The 23,954-nt window shown below is 44.5% G+C and overlaps 1 protein-coding gene across 6 annotated transcripts in view; it reads left to right on the top strand.

The window, feature by feature from the left end:
- SOBP (sine oculis binding protein homolog) overlaps positions 1 to 22,646 on the top strand; it is a 119,690-nt gene extending 97,044 nt beyond the window's left edge. For 3 of the 6 annotated variants that reach the window (XM_061460195.1, XM_061460194.1, XM_061460196.1), the window contains 2 exons: positions 2,633 to 4,587; positions 18,822 to 22,646. In XM_061460195.1, the coding sequence (XP_061316179.1) occupies positions 2,633 to 4,585 (1,953 nt within the window). In that variant the 3' untranslated portion in view covers positions 4,586 to 4,587; positions 18,822 to 22,646. Of the gene's footprint in view, positions 1 to 2,632; positions 4,588 to 6,917; positions 7,068 to 7,185; positions 11,442 to 18,821 lie in introns of those variants that run through there. The other 3 variants (XR_009744538.1, XR_009744539.1, XR_009744541.1) reach the window with 3 other exon arrangements.
- Positions 22,647 to 23,954: the final 1,308 nt, after the last annotated feature.

Here is a 23,954-nt window from a genome sequence, read left to right as displayed (position 1 = left end):
AGAACATATCCTGCAAGTGGCAGAAGGAGCATGGCAGTGTATTTTCTGATTCCATACATGCAAAATAGATAGCATTTTATGGCTACTGCGGTGAGCTCTTGATCAAAAGTTACTTTAAGGTAAATTCAGCAGCTTTACTGAGTTAAATAGTACCATACTAATTTGTGGTGTAGACGCACAAATTCCCCTTTTGTCTGCTTGAAAAAGAGTGGAAGCCAAAAAAATTCAGGAGGTCAAGATGTTTCCATCTGTGCTGACTCGCCACATGGTTGGCAAAATCCATACCCGTGCCAAATACCTGGGATGGTTAAGTGCCCACTGCTGCATGTTTGCACTATGTGCAGTGAGGGTTTACCCAGTGCCGTCTGTGATGGCTGCTGAGCAGGGCCACTGCAGGGAGCAGAGGGAGAGCCGATGCCTGGTAAAACCTGGGAGCCTGTGGCAGTAAGGGTACCCCTGCTTTGCCTTGATCGGTGCACTCACACTTCCCATCTGCCCCATGCCCAGGGAGGGTGCATGAGCTGTGGCAAAGGAAGCATTTATCTTGACCCTTCTGTGCATCTGACAGCCTTTTTGTCCATGTTTTTTAGGGCACTATATCGCCAATGTGCATTCAGTGCAGGGCTGGACTTGTTTGTAACTCACTGAGAAATTTTCTTCTTTGCGTTGGGGCATCAGGCTGGAAATACGCCTGTCCTAATGCCACATGCGCTGCGCAGCAGCAGCACCCCCTCTGCTTTATCTCACGTGGCACTGTGTCTCTGTGCCCAAGCTAAAAATCCAGGCCCTGCATTCCGAAACTTCTGGGGTGACTTAAGAGCTGCTACTTCTCAAGCGATGACTTAGCTTGATTTAAATCTACCCTTGTGGTAGAGAGAGGCAGTGTGTGTGAGAGTGCGTGAATGAGGAGGGAAAGCAGGAGAGAGAACCCGTCTGGATAACCAAAATGTTGCAGAGTTAAAATAAATGGGCTAATAGCCATAGCATATAGTGTGTGTATGTGTGTGTGTGTATATATATATTAAAGATATATTACTGAAAACTCGGAAATGTCACCACTGTTTATATTAAAGGAAAGCTGAGAGTTAAATGAGATGGGTAATCAGATGCCTGACATATGTTGTTTTGAATTGTTTATATGGCCAATAGTTATTAAAATTAATTATCCTTTTAAAGCAGTCTTTTCACAATCATATTCTTTTTCTTTTCCTACAAAAGATAGAGTAATTTCAAAACAAGCCTATATGGGCTATTTGGAAAAGGCAGAATAAACAATACCAGGATGTATCCTGACGTGGTCATAGGCTCAACATGCTAATAGAAAGCACCAAAAATCTCTGTCAGTAGAGTATTTTGAGAACTAATGTAAATGACAAAAATGGGGGTTTTGTGTGTGTAAAATTCTGTCAAAGAAGTAAGGCACTGAAAAATCTGACATCTGTTTATCTGTTTATAGCTATGGCAAGATTACTCATATTAATTCTTGTTTAAAATGCCATATGAAGGAAAGGCATTTGTGCAAACAAGAGTCATATTTGAATTGTAGATCATGTCTTCACCATCTGTGAGAGCTGTTGGTGTTGCAAAATTAATGTGTTAATGAAATCACAATAATTTCTCTGAAGTAATGGATTCTGAAGCCTAGAATGACTATTTTTTGAACTTTGGTGTCTAGTGGTTTACAACTGGGAAAACCTTTCACAGCTTAATTAGTTCTGCAGCCCTACTTTAAAAAAAATTGGCTAAGCCTTCACCACACCAATAGTAACACACACACACAAAAAAAAAGGATTAAATGGAGAGCAGAGAAACAAAACACAAATGAGCCTGCGATGCAAACTTTTTGCCATAGTATTTGAAAAAATTGCTAAATAGGCCCTTGCTTGCCAAGAAGTTTTACTCAGAGTGACTCGTACACAAGAGTGGGCCAACAGCTCAGAACATAATTCCAGCTCAGAAAATAATTCCAGCTTGCCGAAACATCACAAATTGGGACTATTCGAACCTTACACAAATGTCCTGACTATTTCCAAGTTTCTCCTTGGAATGAAGGGCAAAGGATGAATGATGCTTTTTGCTTCATGATGCTGTTTGAAAGCACTACACCTTTTCCAACTTATTATTTGATGCCCTTAATAGAATACTAAATGTTACAGTGTGCTGAAGTTTAGCAGAAATGGTTTGCATGCATTTCCAGAAACTTTCTGAGTCCTTTTCTAGTTATCATACTCCTTGTGCAATATGGCATCTCAGATGGTAGAGGTGTGCATAGATTACCACTGAAAAGTAATCACAGCCATACTCATACGGACTTTGTATACTTATATATGCATGCTATAATAGTTTATGCCAGCTGAGGATTCGTATCTGTGGTACGGGTTTCAGATACATAATGTACTGTATAAGGTATAATTGAGATCATCGGAGCCAGAAAAGGGAGTGGCATTCAATTCACCAATATTTTGGAGAAAATAAAAAAGCATAGTTTTCACAAATGTAACTGTTTTTTTTTTTTTTTACTAGAAAAATAATGTGGGCATTTACAAAGCAACTGAAAATTTACTTTTAAAAATAACACTATGAAGAGAAGATTGCTTTTCTTACCTGATTTGATTTTATTACTGTGTTGTAGGTATGTGACTGGTGTAAGCACATAAGACACACAAAAGAGTATCTGGATTTTGGGGACGGGGAAAGAAGGCTTCAGTTCTGCAGTGCAAAATGTCTCAATCAGTACAAAATGGACATTTTCTACAAAGAGACACAGGCCAATCTTCCAGCTGGACTGTGCAGTACATTACATCCTCCAGTCGAAAATAAAGCAGAAGGCACTGGGGTGCAGCTGCTGACTCCAGATTCTTGGAATATACCGCTAGCAGATGCTCGGAGAAAAGCCCCATCCCCAGCGTCTGCAGCTGGCCAAATTCAAGGTCCTGGACCATCAGCGTCTACCACTGCCTCTCCGTCTGACACTGCCAACTGCTCTGTCACTAAAATCCCCACGCCAGTTCCCAAACCTATTCCCATCAGTGAGAATCCAAATATTCCACCAGTTTCTGTCCAGCCACCTGCTAGCATTGTGCCTCCAATTGGTGTCCCACCTCGCAGTCCTCCCATGGTAATGACAAACCGTGGGCCAGTTCCTCTGCCCATATTCATGGAGCAGCAAATTATGCAGCAAATCCGTCCACCATTTATTCGCGGGCCGCCTCACCATGCCTCAAATCCTAACAGCCCTCTGTCAAATCCAATGATTCCTGGAATCGGTCCGCCACCAGGTGGCCCCAGAAATATGGGTCCGACCTCTAGCCCCATGCACAGGCCGATGCTTTCCCCTCATATCCATCCCCCCACAACACCTACCATGCCTGGAAATCCTCCCGGCTTATTGCCTCCTCCCCCTCCCGGAGCTCCTTTGCCCAGTCTTCCCTTTCCCCCTGTCAGCATGATGCCAAATGGTCCTATGCCTATGCCCCAGATGATGAACTTTGGATTGCCATCCCTTGCCCCGCTGGTGCCACCCCCGACTCTACTAGTGCCATATCCTGTCATTGTCCCTTTGCCTGTCCCTATCCCCATTCCCATTCCCATCCCTCACATCAATGACTCCAAACCCCCCAATGGCTTCTCCAGCAATGGTGAAAGCTTCATTCCGAGTACCTCCAATGAAACATCTGGGGGAAAGCCAAACAATAGCTCTTCATCCCCCCGAGAGTCGAAGCAAGGATCATCTAAATCCTCTGACTCGTCACCGAGCTGCTCAGGCCAGTCCCTAAATCAAGCTCAAGTGCTTCAGGAGCACAGTAAAAATGAAGTTGTTGACTTGACTGTCAGACCTAGTAGTCCAGTGAACAGTAAATTTGGTTTCCCCAGTGTGCTACAGGGTCCACAGGATGGTGTGATAGACCTAACAGTAGGCCACCGGTCTAGGCTGCACAATGTTATCCACAGGGCTTTACATGCCCAAGTGAAAGTTGAACGTGAACCTAACAGTGTTGTAAATCTGGCTTTTGGTAGCTCAGACAAAAGGAACTGCAGTGACTGCAGGGACAACTGCAGCCCAGTTGACTCAAAAACGTTATCGTGCAGTGACGGAGCTCACTGCTGTCCCGTCTCCTTGGCCTCTGGCACGCTGGGACTGGAAGCTGGTGCAGCGGTGTGCAACGTCATTGTGAATGGCACGAAGAGCACGGAGGGTTCCAAGAACCCGGAGCCACCCCAGGAGCTGAAAAAGCCCCAGCCCTCGGAGGAGCTGGCCGTGAGCGAGCTGGAGTCTGTTAAGGAGAACAACTGCGCATCAAACTGCCACCTTGAGGGAGATGCTGGCAAGAAGGCTGGGGAAGAGCCCCTTGCTGGGGGAGACAAACAGGACCCAAACCTTAACAATCCAGCAGACGAGGACCATGCGTATGCTTTGCGGATGCTGCCCAAGACAGGTTGCGTGATCCAGCCTGTGCCAAAACCAGCAGAAAAGACTGCTATTGCACCGTGCATTATCTCAACACCAATACTCAGCACAGGGCCAGAGGATCTGGAGCCACCATTGAAAAGGAGGTGTCTCCGAATTCGAAATCAGAATAAGTAAAGGTTTGTGTAATCACTACTGCCTTCTGTGTGAATAGAATATTTTCAGGTATGAGGTCAAACTCATGTGGATGTGGCCTTTGCAAAACAAAAAGTTACTGATTCCAATTTATCAGCATTTTCAGAAAACTATTGGTATTTATGTTTTAAGATTGTTCTTCATGTTGTATTGCATCTGTACTTGTCAGTACTCCATTCATCAGCAGCCTCATTACACTTTCACTCACAGAACATTTCATGATAGTGCTGGCTGTGAAGTTATTGTGTTGTGTATGTCGAAGTCAGTGGTTTTCTGCCTAGGATATGGTTTAGGTCTGGGCCATTAATCTGCTTACTTATTCCAGCTGAGTTAGGCAGCAGCTCAGGCCTTCATGCTGATGATTGAAATTGCCCTACAGCACAGCCGAGAGCAGTATGACCCAGCTGCTTCCTGCTAGCTCAAATCCAATTGATTTACCAGATGGTCATCTCCAGTCATCCTAGTCTGGTTTGTCTCCAGACCGCACCCTGGCTTTCAGCTGGGCTGTTTTGGGGGGATGGAACCCCCTCTCCCTGAGCTTTCCTTCTTCAGATGCTGGCACTTAGAGACCGCCTGCTGTCTGGAAGACAGCAAGACCTATAGCATGGGGCTTGGGTCTCTTACCTGAGTTATCTACTTTTGATGCAAGTCTCCCACCTTAGAAAAGCAGCTGAGGTTTCCCCCATCCCTGCAGTTGGTATATGTGTGTGGTTCCTGGCAGGGCTGTAAAGCAAGGCAGAGACAGCGGTAAGTCCGCCAACAACAGTGGCTTGTCCGAGGATAATGCTCTAGAGACATCCCCCCCCCCCTTTCATTCCCTATTCCCAGGCTACTGAATCCCTCTGATAAAACAGCACCTTTGTAAAAGTGTTAGTTTAATATACATCTTTTGCTTCAAACCTGTGAACAAGAAACAAATGTAATTGCATTTGTTTAGATTCACAAGCATGGAGAGCATCTTTGAGGAAAAGGGAAAATGGTGGGTGTTGCAAGAAATCTGTTCAGCAGTAAAATACTGACGGCTTGCCGGATGTGGCTTGGTGACGTGCCAGATTTCATTACAATCCATGGAATATTCTGTAGCCTCCAGTAAATCCCTGTCCCTGGTAGCACAAATAGTGACTGCAGTGGTGCTTGGCACCTACAACCATAGATAGCAGCGCATGCTGTGAAATCTGTGCCATTGCAATATCTCCCTGCTCTGTCACTGCAGGCTATTTGCACCATCAAAAATACCGCAGTATAGTCAGAACTCCCTTTTTATTTGTTAATACCACATTCCCTGTGCTGGCTGCAATGCCGGATATGTTACTTCCCTTGATCACAAACAGTATTTATCTACTTTCTTCGATGGAACAGAACCATTATTCTTTGCTCTCGGCATGTGCTAACACATTTAAAAGATACATTTGTAAGTGCAGAGGACATCTATAACTTTCTTGGGCTATTCAACAACATATATATATAACTTGGAGGTCGAATGAATATTCAAAATCTTTACACAATCCTAAGTCCTGCTAGTGGGGATCCCCCTAACTACCCCTGAGGTATGGATGGACTATATGCCCTCTCAGCAGCGAGATCTTTATTGCAAACCTCAGTGTGCCGTTTCTGGAGCTTGAAAGATTGTCTCTTCATAAATGTATGCACATTTTTACCTCAGGGTAATGATTTGATCTGGAGAGAAGGCCACTATTTGACTGCATCCCTTTTATTAAATTTTAGGAGAGCCATGGTTAACCCTTCCTCTCCTACCTGTTCAAATACCCCATAGCTGTGGTTTGCTTCAAGCCAGTGCACATTTGTGTACTGACACGGTACTTAAAGACAGGCATCTATTTATGCTTGCCTGGACCATCCAGGCTGCAGTAATGCCACCTCTCTGAGGTCCCAGTCCCAGGAGGGCTTTAGCATCATTCAGAGCCAAAGCCTGAAAACATCAGAGGGAGTTCTGGCTTCACTGAATTGTGTATTTTTGCCTGTTGACATGATTATATATGACATCATTTCACGGGTAGTATTTGACAGAAAAAGTGGGCACACTGAACAAGCTGCATTGAAAGGACAAGAATCACTCACTGTCCTCAGCTTTTTGTATTCTCTAAATGTCAATAACTGCCACTGTGGTTATCCTCAGGAATAACCATTTTCCTATTCACCAAGAGTTGTATGTATTCCTTTGTCCCAGCGCAAGGACTGTCTTACAGAGAAGTTTTCAGGTTGTCAGGCAAGATTAATCTGACTCAATATAGACATCTGGAATGAAGACACAGCTGAGCTAATTGTCTAAACTCTCTTTAAAATCAACCTACAGAAGCAGGCACTTCAAAGAGACAGCTGAGCTCATCCTGAAGTCAACAACTAAGACAGCTCAGACAAACTGTGCCCTAGGAATGCCTTTTTCTCCCTGCTGTGAAGGAAACTTAGTGTGACTGGCACAGACATGGATGTCCCCATAGACACTGTAAGTTAAAAAGCCCAGCCTGGGTGTCTGCCATGCCTCTGGGGTTTGTGCAGTAGCATAGTATGGCATGGTGATGGTTATTAGTCAGTCTGTATTCGTCCCCTCCTTTCTTCACAAGAAAAGATGTAGCCTCTGTGAGGAAGAGATGTGAGACCAGGATCCTTGTGTGCTTCAAGGGAAAGAGGATACCCAAAATACTCTGCAGAAATAAACAGCATAATAACCATCTCATTCCAGTGGGTACCACAGTGAAATGTGGACAGGTTTTGAGCCTTTCAAGTCACGCACAAGTGTTTTGTGCAGCTCTGATGACTGATTTGAGGTGAGGACTCTTTGGTTTTATGCAGACCCCCTCCCCCTTTTGCTAGTGCTGGTCATAGGCAGTATAGGGGAGCAAGAAGGCCGCTTAGATTTCTGGCCTCCCAGCAGTCTGTCTGTGATGACTACACAGGGCTCAGAGCCTGCCTGTCTATACAGAGGGGATGAGCGGAGGAAGCCAGAGGGAACAAGCAGGGAAGCAGAGCATCAGTGCAGCCTCTTGCACCATAGCCCTGACCTCAGCTGTGCCCCTGAGTTCCTCATGCCCAGGCCTGGGGAAGGACAAAGGTAAATCCCAGCTCCTTTGGCAGTCTGGTTGTGGGGAGGATTCCTCATGGGAGACTCCCAGCTCTTCAGAAATTATAATAAAATACAAACAAGGTAGGAGCTGAACTAATAATTGTGTTGACTTGGGCCCTTGGAGGTTTGTATTGATTGCACTGGCCACGCTAACCTGGGAGACAGAAAAAGTTCATAGAGTTGTCTTTTTCTCTCCTGCTCCCCACCTACCCTAATTGGAAAATCTGAACATGCTGCCCTAACATGCAACTTTCCCTGGATTTTATTTCCCATAAAATTGTATGAAAAGAAGGAAATTAGCCAAATATTTTTACGCTAGAGTTCTGGACAGACAGATTGAATTTGTGTAATAGCAACATGGGCTCTCTGAAAAGGAATCAATGCAAGCGTGACCTTTTCAGGCAAGTCGCCAAACTCTGGATTATTTAATGTACCAATTACTTGATTATTGGAAGTGCTAATCAGCAACATAATCCTTGATGTTAAAGTTTAGTCTCTCCATCAGGATGTGGACTGTCAAGCTGTTCTAGCTTGATGCAGTTGGAAGGACCAGTAAAAGATGCCTCCGTGCCAAAGTCCTACAATGATAAAGGAATGAAGCTAGGAAGAATATTCTGTTGAGTGTTATTTTTTCAAGTTTGAGCAACGCGAGTTTCTAAAATTAGCAGTGTTAGTGTTGACTGCCTGCATGCTTTATGTCCAGGCGGGATCAGTTTTAACCCTCCAGTTCTGGTGTCAAGGTTTCCTAAAGCAAGTAAATGAAAACACTAGGGTCTGCTTGGATTTAACATGACAGTTATTGTAAACTAAATTAGAAAACTAAGTGGCACATGCTAAACTCGCAGCTAGCTTCTGTGTGTGTTCACAAATCCTATGCTGGGGGCAGAGGGGTAACAAAAGGAAGGAGTTTCTCTGCTTGTGTCAGCAGAATTTCTCCAGAAGTAATGGAAGTAGTAGGACTATGGCCACCTACCTGTAAGTCCTGGGGGCAGCATCTGCTGAGTTATAGGCCCAAACCTCCAGCTGTCTAGTCCATACACTGTAGTTGTAAAAATGTACAACATGCAGAATGCTCCAGTTCAGAGCAGAAGTAATATATATCCCACTGTGAGCTCCCCTGCCCATAATGGTCCAGCACAAAATTTCCTGCTCTGGTCAGGATTCCTGAAGCAAGGGGCATAGCTATTAACCTCCCTTTCTGCCTTAGGAGTTTTTATCGCTTCCCTGTCACTGTAGCATCTATCTGCCGGCATCTTACCCTGCCTGGCTTCCTATGATCAGGACAAAATTTGACCTTAAAGGTATATTTGAAAACAGATTTTTGATATTTAAACACATTTTTATGCTAGTCGTCTTCACTGACACAGTACTGTGGGCCAGAGATTTAGCTAATTTTAACTGGATATAGTTCCACTGGTGCTAAACTAATTTAAATCAGCAGAGTAATTGAACTCATACACTTAACACCTACTCTTCTGGTTCAGAAGTTTTCCTTCACCTGGCTTCTCAGGAGCCTACAGAAATTTTCCATTTATCCAAAGAGGGAGAGGAGAGGCTGCTAACACCACAAAGCCTTAAACACATTTGCTTGGAATGGAAGCTTTGCCCTTGAGAGCTGCCTGGCTCTAGCAGTGTGATCTTACATTTTAAAATTGCCTGTGTAGCTTCTCAGATGGATACATTAAATCAGAAAAGGGATTTCCCAGGGAAAAAAAAGGGCTCTCAAAATGGTGAAGTATAAAATGACATACTTCCAGGGTAGCTTTCAGCTCCCACATCTTGCTGCCGGGGTGTGGGAGTGCTAACTTCCTTCTCAGGGGCAGTAAATAGCAGGCTTGTGGTACACTGCCATAGATCACTGCACACTCTTTGAATCAAAGGAACAAGTGCTGATTTCTGGTGGGTTCCTTCTGCTTTTCTGTAAAACCCTTTAGGGCATATGTTTCAAATATGATATCCGATTCTTGAACCCAATTTAGAAAACAATTTCACCTGGTCTGATTTACAGAGGTAGTGAGCATCTAGGGCTGTTGGCAAACAAAACACATGGCCAGAACTTCAGCGGGTAAAAGATGGCATAACTCAATTGACTGAAATCTGCAGACCTTGCAGCTCCTGGAGACTGTAGCCTACCTGTCAACTCCCAGGGTCTGGGACCACTGACTTTCAGAGGTCTTTTTTGGTGCTTGCTTGCCCTTACTAGTTGTAATTGTCTTGTGAAATGAAAATCATTTGAACTGAAATAAGCATGTAATCCATGCCATTCCCTAAGCTGGTACCACCCACATTCATATTGAAATGAGTTACTCATAATTCTTTGCCAGGCTTTAAAGACTGACCAGGCACTTTCATACGTACAAGGCTAATGCTCCTCTTATTTAAACTGGTGCAAATCAGATTGGGCTGCTCTCAAAAGTGTAAAGTGTGAAACAGGCACAGGGAAGAGTAGCTCTCCATCTCTCTGTTCTTGTGCTGTTGAGCTACCAAAGGAAACTTTATGGGGAAAAAAAAAGCACAACTCATGATTAAATACAGAGTCCCTAACAACAAAGACCATAGTAAACCAGAGCAGTAAACCAGACAAGGGTTTACAGACCCTTGTAAAAACATCATCTGAGACAATGGTTGCCATTACATTCAGAGGCCGAGATGCTGGACAGTATGTGTCTGATTGCTGCTGAAATCTGATAAGGAGCTAAGCACCTAATAACCTTTGTGAAGCTTGACCCTGAAACAATCATAGCCAACTTCAGTGCAGAACGGTGAGATCTGAACAACTGTTAGGATTTTACAAACTATTTCTCAGGAGCAATACTTGAAAGTGGGTCAGAAAGAAGCAAAACACTTTCGGGGACTGTGGTTGCGAAAAAGATGGGCATAATCAAGCAGTGAGCAATAGATTTTAAGATAAAACTAAGTTCTTTCTAAAAAAGCAGGGGGAGATTCAAGCAAAGCAGAAGCAAAGCTGTTTGCGCAAGAAATCACGAGGAAATCAGATTGACCAGCAAGCCTTTCTGAAGCACTTTTTGTTTCCAGATTACCTGCTGAGTCTCTCCTGTCTATTTTTAAGTCTATTTTTACAGAGCAAACCAGGCAATTTAAGCACATTCCTAGGTGCCTCCATCAGTTGAGTTCCCATGGCTGACACCTACTAATCACTACCTTATTTACACTATTTTGATAACAAGGTGCATTTCACTCCCAGGACCAGAGGTTGTGTTTGGAAGCATGTGTGATCATCCTGTGAGAAGTGTGAGTCGGAGTAACCTCTGACATTCTGCAGAACCCTCAACTATTCGACATTTTCTTCTACCATGAGAAAATTACAACTAATTAAATATCTAGGTTTGATCCTGTGCAGTACTGTGCACACTCAGCGCTCAGTGCCTCTAATGCAAGTTGAAAGCTCTCAGCACATTACAGATGAGGTCCTGCTTCTGACTCATCTGCATGGCTTTACTTCCCCAGACACGATTTTGGTATTTGAAGAGACTGGTATTCCTGTACAACATGTGTCTCAATTTGTAATGGTATCCTCCCTGCAGCTGGCTCACTTTTCCAAGTGTTCCTGAAACATTACTGTCTTAAATTCAAGCCAACCTACAATAACAAATTACCTAGCGGCACAGCGGCTGAACTGTGTTTGTTGAGAGGATGCTCCCATTCTCTGCTGCACTCCATCTTCCCAGTTTCAGACTTTCAGGCTGTGTAATGTAATCATCTTCTATGGAAGCACACATTTCCTCCCCCCAAAAATATCCCTTATAAAAATAGGGGGTTTAGGAATTGGGCAGTGCAGAGAGAAATAACTATCAAGTTCCAACCTCTCTGGAAAGATCTGCATCCTATCATCAGCCGATTGATATTGGAACCTATGGTTAGAGCAATTTTCATCTATTTATTTGGAGTCCACGTGGTTAAATGTAAAACTTTGTGTTGCCTGCTTATGCTCCAAATATTTATAAGCTTTCATGAACCACTTGTGCTGCCACTTCTAAGTTGCCTATTCAAAAGGAGGGGAAAAAGAACCCTTTCCCACAGGAATTCAGCTGAGAGATGCTTAAGTAGAAAAGGAAAGATATGTGATGAAGTCACTGAAAGCTTAAATTCTGACCCTAAATTTCAAATAGCAACTAAAATGCCAGTTCAGTTTTATTTGAAAAAGTTTACCGATTATTGCTGAAAAAGTTATCTTGGTGGTAAAAATACTGCTTCTTTTTTCTTGAAGTGGGAGGGAAGGTGGGAAATAGAGAAAATCTGTAACAATGGTGTCCAGCAGTGCTGGGGATAAAGCCTGTGTTCTAAGCTTCCTGGCACTGAGGTCTATGCCAGGTCTCACCTGCTTGCTCCTTATGTGTGCTGGGTGGGGTTTTTCTGCTCCCCCCCCCCCCCCCCCCCAGTATAATCTACCTGACAGTTTGGCCGCCTGAGCATGACCTCTTGCCTTTGGATGAGTCTGCATCTGCTCTTCCTTAGGCTGAATTGAACCATTAGGGTTTCCCTTGGGAAAACAAGGGAGAGAAACACCATGGGGCCAGTAGCAGGCATGCAGACCTTCATGCTTATGGATGGAGGGGTTGTTTGTGCGAAAATGTGAAAATGTTGATTGTATGGGATGCTGAAACTTTTCACTAAAAGAGTCAGTGCTGCTTCTGGGTGGAGGGGGGAGAAATTATTATAAGAAGTATTGTTGTTATTGTTGTTATGATTTTGTGGCCCACAATAGCATTTCAGACTAAAAGCCAGGACCAGGCAAGGCGGAGGATGCTCACAGGGAGGTACAGGCTGCTGCTCCGCGAGATCCCCATCCTCACCATTCACTCTCCTCCACAATGCTACCCACAGTTATTCTGCCTTGTTCTGGCTATTTAGCTAGTTTTACTTGAAGAGATGAGCTTGGATAAGAAAATTGAGAAGCACCTCAGAATAGCCAAGAAGCCTAGTGGTTTGGGCCCACAGGAGGCTGCTGAAATTCAAGTTGAAGCTTCTATTTTTATTCAGACAAAATCAGAGGCTTAAAAAAGGGTTATCGCATCGCAGTGGTTGCCTGTTTTCAGGAAAGAAGAGGAGAAACTAACTGGATTTGGTTTTCTTTCTGTTTTAGGTTTTATGTTTTGGGGTTTTTTTGGCTGCATGGTTGGGTTTGGGGCTTTTTGTTTGCTTGCTTGCTTGCTTGCTTGTATTGTTCTGCAAAGTTTCAGCTTTATCCTGGTGCAGAATAGGAGAACTGGAAGAAAATTTGGCTGGATTTTTTGAAAGGAAAGATGGTATCTTCTTCCACACCTGCACATGGAGCATCAGTGGGAAAAGTAAACTATTTACAGGTGTGCCAAGAAACTGGTGCTGCACCAGCTGTAAGGCAATGGACTGTCTTCTTGTTGTGGAGATATACCTGGTTATCCCACTGTAAAGTAGGATCTGGCCCAGGCAAGCTCTGAGGTCTGCCACAGGGGACATGACCAGGTGCTATAGCTGAGATTAGAAGTCCAGAACTGTGACGGCATTTTCCTCTTTGCATGATTTGCATACATACCTCAAAATGCCCCAAAATGTAAACCAGAAACCCCCTGTCAGTGAAAGCCTGGAGAAAGATGGTGCCATGGGGCTAGGTAGGAGGGCCTGATTGATAGGGGGTTTATCATTATTTCAGATTGAAAGTGAAGGGGAGTTTGAGCTCGATGAGCAATAGTTCTATTAAAGGTTAAACCATGAGAAACTTCACTGAAATGGTGAAACATTATATGAAGAGAATAGTTAGATTCTGTGAAGATGGCTACTTTGAAAAGTAGAAAGTGGTAGTGGGGAAGGAAGGATGACAACAACAGAGAAAACTGACAGCAGCACTGATGCTAAAATCTGGTGAACTGAGCCCAAATGTTCATCTTAGCCTACCAAGACTGATCTCCTCTGACTTCCTCCAAAGTTAGTGGATAGAGAGGCTCTTCCTGCACATGTTTCAGAGCACCGAATGCAGTGCCTGCTCTGGAGCACCACTGGGTGTGAGGAGGAGAATGAGTTCCCCTGGGTTAAAGTCATGAGACCCTACCTCTCCTCTGCCTGTGCCACAAGAAGGGAAAAGGACAAAGCAGTGCAGTTCAGTGGGGAGCTGCTTCCACAGAAAGCTTGACAGTGATGGGAACATGAGGAAATGGAAATTTGAAAAGCTGCAGCATGGGTCCCTGTTTGTTTCCTGGTGGCAGCTGTTTGGCCCAGGAGAATCCAAACCTGAAGGGGAGAGGAGGTGCCACATCTCCTCGGTATGTGCAGAACAAGTTGCATGGTGAAGTTGCGTTGCTGTTTTGTGGTACGGGGGAGGGGGGATTTACAGCAGCCCAGGCCATTCTCCCCAGGTATGTGGCAGCTCTCTGCTGAATTTAGGGAATGCTATTTCCACTGGCTATGAAGAAGAGCTGCATGCTTACCCAGGCCAAGACTGTACTCCTGTTTTGGGGGATAGCACTGTCTTTATGGAAATGTGTAACAGAGAAATGAGACTCCTTTTCCCTTTGCCTTATGCTCTATCCCTGCCATTGAGCCTGGGGCTGGAACAAAGGAGTCAAGAGCAGTCTGCTGTTAGACAGCTGGGGTTTGAATGATTGTCATCCTTTTTGAAAGAGGTAGAGAGGGCTTCATTTCTGTCTCATTTCTCTTCAGTGAAGAGCTGGCTGCCTGGTAAATCCAGGAGTGCAGAACCCACGCCTTGGTGACTTATAGTGGTGATTCCTTTGCTGCGTCTTTCTAATAAGTAATTTTCCCTTGGGCCACGCAGGAGCATGAAGAAGGGCCTGGAACTCCATTTCTACCGTTTGCTTACTGCGTAACAAGGTCACGATGACATGCATCCCTGTTCCTAACTTCACTAGCTAGTTTTAGGTCTCAGTTTAACATATATTGAATGAGCATAGTGAGAGACGGTACTAAATGTACCAGCAAGGGGCCAAACGCAGTTGTAAAGTGGTGAAATTTCCCCAAAGGCTTTTCCAAGAATAGATGCAGGGAAGCAGGAAACAGCACACAGCAAACCTTCTGCCTTCCAGTTCATGTTTCTCCCTTAAGGTCCTTCCCTGACTACAAGGCAACTGGATACGATTGCAAGCATGGCCTCTGGTGCATCCCTGCAACAATTCAGGCACAAAGTTAGGGGTGATTAAGCTGTCCCTACCACTTCTTCTGCCTAGGCATAAAAGGAGGGCAAATGCCAAGCCTCTTCCCTAGTGCGTTCCTTAAAGTCACTGTGTCTGCTTAGATTACAGCTCACATTTCAGTAGGCAGGAGAGCCTGAGTTGCATATCTGACCCAAAGTTGAGCAGGATCTATAGTTTACAAGACCAGAGCAGAAGGAAAATACCTTCAAATCAAGGGTTCATGCTTAAGGACCCTGCTTGTTCTCCCATTCATGCTAAAGGCCTCTTGCAATGTGGCATCCCCATCATCAATTATTCAAAGGGGAAGGTTTTAATGAAGAAGCTTGAACTGCTTGAAGAACTGCTAAAATAAATGAATAAATTACAGAACCATTACAAGTAACAGATGATTCCGGAGTGTTTCCAGGGCTGAGCTTGCTCCTATGCTGACTTTAGCTGCACTCTTGTGGTTTATTTTCAGAGCAGTTTCCCTGAGAAAATAATTGCAGTGCCCTTACTCTAGGGGCATGCACATCCCAGATGAACTAGGCCTCTTTTAGCACATCAGCATTCATTGTCTGGGTGAATTAAGTGCTGTGCTAAATGACGGAAACTCTCCCATGCCAGCCCACATCAACAGTTGCCTCAGCCTTCCCCACCCAGTCTCTCATCTTTTCCTGAACAATAAGATACATATCTGGAGACAGAAATGATCAATGGAGCACAGAACGGGGAAGCAAGCATGGAAAAAACTGTGTGTGTCTGTGTGCATGCATGTGCCCAAAGCAATGTCAATGACATGGCCCCTCTGAGGAGGCAGGACATGTCTGGGGAGAGCACTGGGTAGAAGCAGCTATTCCTGGCAGCTGTCGGTGCCTGCAGGAGTGTGCTGCCACTGTGGCAACACTTGACTTACGGGGCAGAGCTGGGAGCAACCATACAAGCATCAGTGCTTGGGTATGGGGGAGCAGGAGAAGGAAATGCCCCCAGAGCTGAGCTATCCAGCTCCTCAAGTGTGGAGGCATGTAGTGAGGAGCAGTTCTAGCAACTGGCAGGGCCAAGCTTCCCACCGCACCAGTCCCAGGGCTGTGCAGGATGAAGGGCTGTAGGCCTGTAGAGGCACCTGGAAAGAGCTGGCTAGCTGCAGAAAGGGAGGGAGGAACTTCCTCGGGAGGCACTGCCCTAGCTGCCAATCTGTCCTTATAAGCAAGCACTTAAATCCTCACGTGTTAGGGCATAAACCAAAGAGGAAGCTCTGCGTTGGTGCAGCCTGTGTCATAGCTGCCCATTGCTGAGGTTATGACTAACAGCCACAGAGGGCATCAGTGCAGCTCTCACCCGCTGTTCAGGGGAACACTGTGTCACCATTGAGCCTGCACAGGTGAGTCTCAAAGTTACCTGCTTGAGGTGGGTCATGATCCAGTTGAGTTATTCTCCTTTCCCCGCCCTGCACGGACAGTAGGGCAGAAATGAACATACCTGACTTGTTCTCTTTCTGTCATCTTTTCCATGCTGACTCCTGGGGTTGGAACTGCAGCCTACCTCTGACTGCTAGGTGATCTTCCACCCCAGGATCAGCCCAGCTCTGCTTAGCTCTGGAAAGCAGGCAGCACCCAGTGTGCTTACCTCAGTGCAACTCACATAAGCTCAGCTCCATGGCTTTATGCTCATGAAAATTCTTCTGTGGCTGATGCATGTTTTGTGTCTGATCCGCAACATTTGATGTGTGTTGAGGACAAGTTCACCTGGGGTGAAGAGCATATGTCGCTCTCCTAAAACCTAATTTGTTTTTTTGGGGAGATATAAATAGCTGACTTTATTGTGCTGGTCATGCTTGCTAGTGTTGGCACGAGGTGTATAACATCTATCTGTGAAGTGGTGATGACCAGTGTGCTCTCATTTCTTTATAGAACTTTGCATGCTATGCCTGATATGGGCTTTTATTTTGTCACTTGATTGCTACAAAGATGCATCCATCAAACACAATTACTGCCGTACAAGCCAATCACCACGGAAGGTCCTTCTCTCCAATCTGCATACTCTGTTACACTGACTCTTATCTGCAGTAAAGGATAATAGACAGGACTTACAAAGCTGACTGCTCCAGGCAAAGAGCTAGTGAACTTTACACCCTCCCTCCCAAATCACTTAATCAGCTGGTGCTATGCCATGCCATTTGCGACTGATTAGTGAGGGATGGAAATCTGTTTCCGTTGATGTACAGAAAGAGAGGAGGAGGCAAAATTCCTAAAGCACAGAATGAGGTTTTATAGAGACATTACAGGTATTATTTTCTCTGCTGGCCTTTTTAGTTAATCTCAGAGCAGGATTTCAAGCCAAGAAGTGACAGAAAGCAGTTGTATACTTAATGGGGAATACTTAGTAGGTGGATACCTCCCAGTTCTCAGTTCTTGTCCACAGCTCTCTGTACACACAAAGCTGCTCAGTCCTGCTGGGCACATTGCCTGACAAACCAAATGCTGCTCCTTAACCTAGATACAGTGGTCCCCATGCTCTGGGAGTTTATGCTGGTCAACCTATTCAATGTGCCTTCCAGTCTCTGCTTTGAGAAGGATGGAGGTTTGGCATGGGGATACAAGCATAGTGATGAGGGAGATCGCAGAGGAGCCACTGTGAAGGGAAGATCATGGACCAGGCTGAGAAGGAAAATGTGACCCAGAACAAAAATTAAGACCATAAGTACTTCAAAGTTTCAGTCAAAATCTGTAAGGGACAGCAGATCCCATCCAAGGAGGCAGAGTCCAAAGCACGCTGTGTTAGAAAGAGAACAGTCCCTGCTAGGCAGCCTACATGGCCAACTGACAAGGGAAGCAAGCACATGAGGCCATGGTGTATCACCCAGTAGCCCCTCGATAAACTAAGGCTTCAGGAGCTTATAACCAGTGGGGTGTTGTTAGCTGCATTAGACTGGTAAGAAGGTGATCTGGGTTTTCAAAAATGTGAGTCCAAAGTTTCTCATGACTTTGGCCTTTGTCGTGACCACTGACAAAAGCTCACCTTATTTTAGGGGAGCTATCATGCAGCTTCCTGAAGGGCTCACATCAATAAAGCTGTGTTTGCTCCTAGTATTGTTCACCCAAAGCACCTGTGGGCTTCAAAAGGGAGTTGTCTGAATACGTCCTGCAGAACGCATACCTTTTGTGTCCTAAAAAAAGGAGAAAAGAAAGAAAACAGCAGCAGTCAGACCATCCGTTTGGGTAACAGGAGAAAATGGACCTGGAGATGAGGACCAGGTTAGAAAAAAGAACAACTGGAAAGTTGAATTCTTTGCCTAATTCTGTGATCTGGTCTAACAGGATCTGGAGGGGTTTGTTCTCATCTCACACATTGTCCATGGAAATGTATGTGTTCAAGACATCAGATCTTGGTAGCAGTTCATCTAAGTGAGAGTAATGCCTAGTTCTTCCTTGGGTTCTAAAATGACTTTATTTGAATTGTCTGTCATGCTAGCCAGCGTCAGTCCTATGCTCTGATGGTTATGATCCCCTGCCACACTAGTCCATGCAGTGAGGTGTCTCTGGGGAGCCCTGGCATTCCCCGTCCTATCCCCATCCCAGGTGATGTGGAATCCTGATCCAAATGCTTCTCCTTCTCTGACTCTTCTTTCCCGCCTATGCAATGTAGAGAGCAGTACATCCCATCTCTGTAAAGCACACTGAGATCAAGGGTGAAGGGTACTGTATAATTGCAAGGTATCGTTATTCACCTGTGCTCTTGTAGGATGAAAGGCGCTCTATGAAACCCAGAGAATGGACTATTATTATATCAGTTTCCAACTTTTTATCACAGGAATTCCTCCATCTCCCTCTCCAGCAGCCTCAGAGGTTGCATGTACCAACTGCCTTGTGGTACGAGGGGCAGCCAAGGCCGAAGCAGTGGGCTGGTGTCTCACTGTGAGGCTGTGTGCGATGTGAGCTCAGGCACTGCCCAGCCTGTCTGCAATGAGTCTCCCACCACTTGCCCTGACCATCTCTGCTTGTCTGCTTTGCAGGAACACTCGCCGACAGGGTACCTTGCATGGAGAAAGGGAGCAGAGCAAACCACGTCACTCCACCGAATGACACCAGCTGGTCCGCTCACCACCCCCTCTGGCTAAAAGTCCAGCAATGAAAGCAGCTTCCTGTCACGAAGCCCCTCCAAGGAAGCCTCGGTCCCACGGGTGCCTTTGACCCAGAAGACAGCACATCATGGACCCACACAGTGTGCTCAGCATTCCTGCGACCACCCCTCTTCTCCTCCAAGGAACGCTTTTTGCCTCTTGGTTTCTTGCTGGGGGGGATTTTCACCCTGGTTTCAAAAACCACACGGACCAACATAGGTACTTTTCCCTCTCTGACTTCAAAGTTCAGATATTTGAGACTGGACAATGATAAAGATTTTTTTTTTAATTTTTTTTTTATTTTTTTTTCCTTTGAAAAACTGCTGTGGTTTTGCTGCTACACTACGAATCGTGATTTGCATTGTATGGTTTTGGACCTATTCAAGTTTTGATGGGGGAAAGGGGTAATACTGGAGTAGCAACGCTTCAGAGTCATCTCTGTCCTACCCATGATGCACTTTTAAATGAAGAGTTAGAATATTTTATTGGCTAATATACTTTCCTTGTTATTTTTTACAAAGGCCACCTTTATCCTTTCTAATGCCATATTTTCAGTGTTACACTTTTATGGCTTTTAATTTTTGATTTGACAGATGTAAGAAGCAGCATGAATAGTTTATACTGTGGTTTTTCAGAGACTGAATGCCAAGAGAACTCAGTAAATGTTTATTCTTCTCAGCTTTCTCTTTAAATTCCCCTAAATAGTGCCCCATTTGGGAACAGAGCAAGAGTGTTGAACTAAAGACCAAAATTCCCTCAAGGTGTAAAATAATCTGAGGGGAATATTTGCTGGGCGTCACGAAAGACTTGGATGAAATTTCAACCCTGATGGTTTTCAGTGATCCAGGAAGGCAGTGAGACAATCTCTCCATATGCATAGCCCTTTCATGATAATTAGAATGGTATGGACAAACCAATGAAAACAAGGGTAAAGTGAGAAAGATCCCCCATGATTCTGTTTCACTGTTTGCTTTCTCCTGTCATGGTTAAGAGAAATGTGCAATTCGATCCTCAATCAGTGGGTGGAGGATAACAGGGTAGAATTTACTTGTGTGCACTTGTACAGTTGTAGCCAAGAGTCCAAAAGTACACTAGAGCATGTTATACTGGCACTGAATTGGTAAGAGAGTTGTGGAGTACCCCATTCTGACAAATAGAAAAAAAAACAAAAAAAAAAAGGAAAGAAAAAGAAAAAAAAAACATACCAAAAAAAAACCACAAAAGAAAAAACCCACAAAAAAATAACAAACAAAAAAAAAATTAAAAAAAAATCAGATCACCTTGTGATTCAGTGTAACTGTTTACTAACTCGAATAAAGCAATTGTTCACTCTCGAGTGTTCAGAGTACACCTTTTCTATAAGGCTCCTGCGGGGAAGTGAGGAGCAGTGTGCAGGAGCAGTGTCTCTGCCCGTGTCAGCGGTGTTGGGAGCAGGGTAGCAGAGCCAGTTGAACCAGAGCCTTGTAGTGATGGTGCACTATGAGCACTATGTATATACTGTATTTCTATATTTTCCTTTGTACAGATTCACTTAAGTCAAGCTACTGTTTTACAGGTGCTCCTTATTTATTAGAGCTGTGAAAGCTTGGAAAACACACCGGGCGAGTAAGCTCGCTTTTTAAAAAAACAAACAAACGAAAAAAAAAAGAAAAAAAGAAAAAAAGGGAGGGGGGAGGGGGAACCCAACAACTCCTGAGTCTGGGGAGAGAGCTCAAACAATGAAACATCTTCAAGAGAGCAAGAATCTGAAGCACCCTCAAGTGTGCTCTGCTTTCCTTTTGGGCTTACAACGCTTTTCTCTCTCCCTGACTGGTGTCAGATTTATTAAAACAAAATAAATCTCCAAGAAAAAAAAAAATGCACTTAAATGTGCTGTTGTTTTATTATTATTCTTGTTTTAATCTTTTTTGTGCATGTGGTTATTCATTCCTCTACCTGCATGGTCAGAGACAAAACAAAACTCAGCCTGAAGTGTCAGAAAAATACGTGTAAGTGTTCTTGAAGGCTGTACCTATGTCCCTTCCATTTTTGCACTTCTCATGTTCTGCAGTGTTTAAGGCATGGGGAGGGGGGGAACCCCACAGCGCACAGCAGAGTTAGGTCCTGTCTTAGAGAAGAGCCCTGGACGGATGCACTAGCTGCAGCTTCATTCATTTCATGGGGATCTGTGCAAGCACAGTTAGCTCATGCTTCACTTGGGGCTCTGTACAGAGCGTGTTCTGCCTACCTTTTGTAAGGCTGGGGATTTTCTATGCATGAACTCCCCCTGAAATCAAGCCTAGGTTCTTCAAAGCACCAAAATCCTCCCAAATGCCCCCAAAACTCTGTAACAGCAACGGATTTGCAGACCCTAAGTTATCTTGCACAATAGCTCTTGCTTCCCAGCCCTTGGCCAGCACTGCTGATGGAGGGATTTGAAATGTCCAGTGAGCTCTGTAACTATTTGATTGATTCCATTAACCAGCCATGTTAAGGCAAACAACAGTGTTAAGTGTGCCTGCTTGGAAGGGCATGTAGAGCAGAGCTTGTCTCCCTAGTAAACAGCTTGCTGCATCTCTATTTATTCATTTGAACTTGGCTGTAAAATGAAGGCCGTGTGTATTGATTTTGCTTTTGTCAATGGTCCAGAATTGTTAGCACACATTTTCACTCTTCTGAAAAACAACAGACTCTTTAGATAAATCTTTCTCTCTCATGAACTGCTTTTTCCAGAAATGGAATCAGCTTGTCAAAAATCATCAGGACAGCAGAGGTAGAGAAAGCAATCCAGGCTGGAGGTGGCTTCACGCATTTCCAATGCTCACAAACTTACCTAAGCTTTCTTGAAAATTTGCCCACCTTACACTTTCTTAACAACTTACCCCAAAATTCACAATTGGAACAACTGCTTTGGACAGTTGAATCAGTTCATTGTTTGCTATTTTAAAAATATCTCCAGCTGCATATCTGGGGAGAAATATCCAAGTACACATAAACCTTCAGCAAAATGCAGACCAAATGGTACAATACATTATGCAAAAGAAACCTGCTTTATTTTTGAGGCCAAATCCATCCCTTGTACGATGCCAGCAAAATGAATGGGATTACACAAAGGATGTAAGAAGGTCCTTTGCAATTAATGGGAACCCAGCAAAGGCTTGCAGAATAGTTCTCGCTTGCTGCTGACATTATTTATTATGCACTAAGACCTAATAGTCAAGCCAAGCTCTTTCCTGGAGAACTAGCCATCAAGGAGCCAGACAAAGAAAAGCCTGGTGCATTGGGAGATACACAGGAAGGTTCCTGCGTGCAACGGCAATCACTCCAGCTCTTGCACAAGTACAGTTTTGAGATGCAGAGGCTGTCTTCATGAATACAGAGAGTAAGCTTTGCCTTGGGTCTCTAAGCAGCCGGCCCTGCGTGCATCCCTTCACACTGCCAGGGCAGAGGGGGAGTTTGCTAAGATCAGGCAGCACAGGTCCTTCTGTTGGCACTGAATTCTCGCTGTCAGCAGGAATTTTGCCCTTGTGGTAGGGGGTCTGCATGCTGCAAGCACTCTGCATTAATTGCCTCCTGTGTCGTCTTAGATGATTTTGAGGGCTTCATTTTTTTAAGAACTACAACACATGTCCGTATTTGAGTGGCCCAATTCTGCGGACAAGAAGGTCCCTCAAAATGAAAACATTTCATGCTTTTTCCATCCTAAATGATAGAAATAAATTTGCTTTGTTCAAATAAGTGCTGTGCGCCAAATCTGTGAGGATGCTTATCCAAGTGAGATATCCCATTCTGAGGTCCATATTTGGACACCCGAATCAACACTCAGCCAAACACATGCATGAGGCATTTCAGTGCCATTTGGAGTGTCCATATATAGAACTGGATGCCCTAACTTCATTGCCTTTGTTTTAAAAATAGGCCTGGAATATGTAAAGGCATCATTTAATAACAACATTCTGTGCTCAAAGTAAGAACAAATCTGCTGGTGCTGGTACAGATTGATTCCCCTGGAATTCCTCTAAATTTACAGAGGTATAACTTGGAAAAAAAAAATGGCCCCTTAAGTTGCTTTGTCTTCCACTCTTGCCCAAAGCTGACTTGATGTTTGTGATCTTTGGGTTAGGGAAGGAGATACTCAGGCATGTGTGTGCAGTATCCACACACATGCGTGCAGCAGAGGGAGAGAAAGGGAGTCAGGAACTGAGTTGAACCTGCTTCATATTGAACATAACTGCTCAGATATTTTGAAATGGGTAGAAGAGCTTTACATAAGCTTGTACACGTTTTACTTGTCATTTACGTGGTACTGGGCAAGGAAATGCAATGCTACCTTAAGCAACACGGTATTTTCCACAGAGCGTAGGCTGAAGCAGCAAAACACACAGAACTGTAAAAAATACAGCTGAACAGCAGCTCCTGGATGTTTTCTTCCAGCAATGGTGGGAGCATGGCCCTTCAGAGGTGCAATGGATGTTGGCTGCAGGTGCTGCAGCACCTCCAAGGGAGATGGGGTCTCTGACACAGCGGTGCTCCTCCAATTGTCATGTTGGCGAGTCAAGACCTGTTGGGACTTGAAATTCTATAACCCTGTGAAGAACTGACCCAGCCATGAGGCAAAAAAAGAGTAACTTAGGCTGCTGACAGTCTCTTTTTCTCAGTGCTCACAGTCTCTTTTTCTCAAAGGTGTTCCCTGTTTTCTAAAGCATCACCTATCTACTGGAGCAGGTGAAGGTCCCAGCCACTTCCCCCACTACTCTATTGAAGCAGTCTTCCAAGGACGTATAAGCCCAGGACAGCCAGCTGCACTGACTAGGACCTTTCCTTAGAAATTATATTCATTATTATTAGCCAGTAGGATAGCTGAGGGCAGAGGTGTGATTCTCACCTCTCATCAGGCCTACTTTTTCCTTAAAAGACCTTGCTAGACATCTTCAGTAAAAGAAAAAAGGCTTGAGGAAGAAGTAATACTGCCTTCTTTTCCAGAAAAGCATCATGGTTAGGAGGCTTGCTGAGAGGCCAGGAGAGGAGACTCAGCTTCACTCCCCT

This window comes from Pezoporus flaviventris, unplaced genomic scaffold (genome assembly GCF_033815535.1).
Source record: "Pezoporus flaviventris isolate CSIRO_AGI_PZ_B2104156 unplaced genomic scaffold, CSIRO_AGI_Pfla_v1 ptg000031l, whole genome shotgun sequence".
Lineage (NCBI taxonomy): Eukaryota > Metazoa > Chordata > Aves > Psittaciformes > Psittacidae > Pezoporus > Pezoporus flaviventris.
The sequence above is the reverse complement of the archived record's forward strand: the minus strand, read 5'-3'. Positions and strand labels throughout refer to the sequence as shown.